The sequence below is a fragment of the Austrofundulus limnaeus genome, unplaced genomic scaffold (genome assembly GCF_001266775.1).
Source record: "Austrofundulus limnaeus strain Quisiro unplaced genomic scaffold, Austrofundulus_limnaeus-1.0 Scaffold270, whole genome shotgun sequence".
In the NCBI taxonomy this organism is placed as follows: domain Eukaryota; kingdom Metazoa; phylum Chordata; class Actinopteri; order Cyprinodontiformes; family Rivulidae; genus Austrofundulus; species Austrofundulus limnaeus.
Window position 1 is genome coordinate 612,127 of NW_013952672.1, and position 2,744 is coordinate 614,870.

At 40.4% G+C, this 2,744-nt stretch overlaps 1 protein-coding gene across 2 annotated transcripts in view; it reads left to right on the top strand.

The window, feature by feature from the left end:
- zgc:91944 (homeobox-containing protein 1) overlaps nucleotides 1–2,744 on the top strand; it is a 27,592-nt gene that overhangs the window by 14,993 nt on the left and 9,855 nt on the right. For both annotated transcript variants that reach the window (XM_014020862.1, XM_014020863.1), the window contains exon 6: nucleotides 1,211–1,367. In XM_014020862.1, coding sequence (XP_013876316.1) covers nucleotides 1,211–1,367 — 157 coding nt within the window. The remainder of the gene's footprint in view (nucleotides 1–1,210; nucleotides 1,368–2,744) is intronic.

Consider the following 2,744-nt stretch of genomic DNA (forward strand, 5'->3'; position numbering starts at 1 on the left):
AACCCGTCCAGAGGACCTATACTATTTTTTTCTTTTTGATTTTTTACCTGGATTACTGAGATGCATCAGGACATATATCACCGTATATACAGTATATGGTGTTTTTGGGGTGGTAATTATACTAATCTCCTCTCACGTGCACGAGCAGCTGGATAGAACAGGTGTAATTTACGCAGCTCATTTACACACTTTTCCTGAAGATAGAAGAGTTTGTTGAATCTGACGTGACATGTTCGTACGAACACTTTGTACGAACAAAAGTAAGAGAAATTTAGGATAACAATACGAACATGCTCTTGCATGAGGCCCATTGTTACAACAAAGAAATAATCTACCAAACACACATTTCCTTTCTTTTTGTTCCAAGTTTATAACTGACTTGAGATGTGACGTTTAAGACCATGATCGTTTGTTAAAACAAAACCTTTGAGTCACATCGACACAAGTTTTGATCAACTTTCAGAGCTTTCTGTCAGAGAAGGCTGCTGGCAGCTCAGGATTTCACATGAAATCTTTAATCTTAATGAACAGTCAGTAAGCTGTTGTTTTATCATTAAAATTTCATTTCAGGCTCACAAACATGCTTTTGTTTTAAACAAAACGTTTCCAAACAAAAGCAGATGAAAACAAGGCTCAGATGCTGATGAGAAATGCTGATGAGGTCCTTTACCTGCTATCTTGCAGTCAGTAAAACAAGTGTCATGTAGTTTATTTATTTAGTGGTGAGTAAAGCAGCAAAAATTATGTTTTTACAATGTAAAATACAGTTGCAATTGTTTGTACAATTACAGTTGCAGAAAAGCCCCAGATTAATCAAGACATAACACTGACTGTCCAAAACTGCTGCTGCTGTCGACCAATCTCTAAAACCCAGTTTCTGAGGCCGAACAACAGCTTCATTCATGATGATGTTTCTTTAGATAAAAGCAGCTGCACACTGATCAGGAGGGAACTGACCACGTTATTAAAATCACCTGTGGGGAAACATTTTGTTTTATCGTTTTGTGAGAAGTTGAGACAAGCTGATTCAAGGAGCTTATACAGTTATAACCTTGCTTCATGTAACCCCACTTTTTGATATACGTTATGATATCCATTTAACATTTATGGTATAATCTAACCTCTGGCTTCAGACCCTCCTCTGATGGGCCTCATGCACCCAGAACTTCTTAGTTTGCACAAATTCAGTGGCTCCATCTCTTTTCTGCAGGTGCCACCTTGTCAATGCGCTCGTTGGTGAAGGAGGAACCTGACTGGAGGACAGGGATCATAGCTGGGGACCGCCCAGGGATAGTGGGTGGTCCTCTGAGGCTGCGACGAGGAAGCAGGTTTACCTGGAGGAAGGAGTGCCAGTCAATTATGGAGAGGTGTGCACGTTTATTTTATGATTTAGGCATATTAAAAAAGCAACACGTGTCATATATGCTGCATTTGTTTTAAGTTGGAGCAGGAAAGCACAATGTTCTGATTACCTTAAATGCTCAGGGGCAATAGAGCTGTGGAGATTTCCTGATTTTTAGCTGCTTCTTCATTCGAACTTTGAGAAACTTTGGGATGTGTTGGAGAAGGCTTTGCGCAGCGGTCAGACTCTACCATAATCAATGCAAGATCTTGGTGAAAAATTTATGGAACACTGGATGGAAATAAATCTTGTGACATTGCAGAAGCTTATCCAAACAATGCCGTAATCAAAGCTAAAGGCAGTTCATTGAAATATTAGTGTGTGACCTTTTTTTGGTCACACAGCTGATAAAGGTGAAGTAACAGGCTTCTGCAGAACCTGAAGAGGTAATTCAATCTCTGAATCAGGTTGTTGTAGCAGAGAAACAAGGTTAGTTTCCCAATAGGACCAGATTGGACACCCCATAGGCTAGACTAAGAGTTAGCTGAACCAGGGCCTGTTTTGTATCAATTTTGAGGCTCATAAAACAAAAATAACAAACTATTGTGAAAGAACCAATGAGGTATAAAGCATAGAGATGTCACGCATGCTTCAGAAGATTGACCACTGTGGTACAAACATGACACCATGAAGGGGCGAGCTGTCATTGTTGACAGTTTATTATGTCATGGTTGCCACATTCAGCTTCACCAGCTTGTCCTCGTCCCGAACAATATGGCCGCTCTCTCCTACCAAGAAAATTCATGTGATAGTCACTCTATTCAATAAACTTTATTGGAAACAAACACTACATTGGCTAACCAGTCACGATGTTAAGAGCAAATGCGTTTTTTGCATTAGGTAAGTGATAGTAAACCTGTTATTTGCGTTCAGTTCAGTGGACTTCTTTAACATGTTAAAATTGTTCCTCTGGGGGAAAAAAAACGTTGCCAGCTTGTTTATTGACACTTGTAAATCAATTTCAAGAAGACTTCAAGAAGATTTTTATTTCCCTCTCATGTTCACTAAACATGATGTGCCCTGGCTTTTCTGCAATATATTTGTCCCAGACAATATTCAGAGAGAAGCTGAGCAAAAAAAAGAAAGAAAAAAAAAGGGGGGGGGGGGGGGGGGCAAAGAGCCCGCTGTGTGCAATTGATTTCTTTATTACATGGTAGCTGTAAAGCATAGTGCAGTCTGGGCACTCTGAGTAATAAGAGCACACAGACAACACTCACCAACAGGAGCTCCAGATTACGCAACTTCACTGCAGTGCTGATCCTTACGAGCTAGTTAAGACCCAAGGACGATACTGTAGAGGTGAAGATGGGGGGGGGTGTGTGTGTGTGTGTGTGTGTGTGTG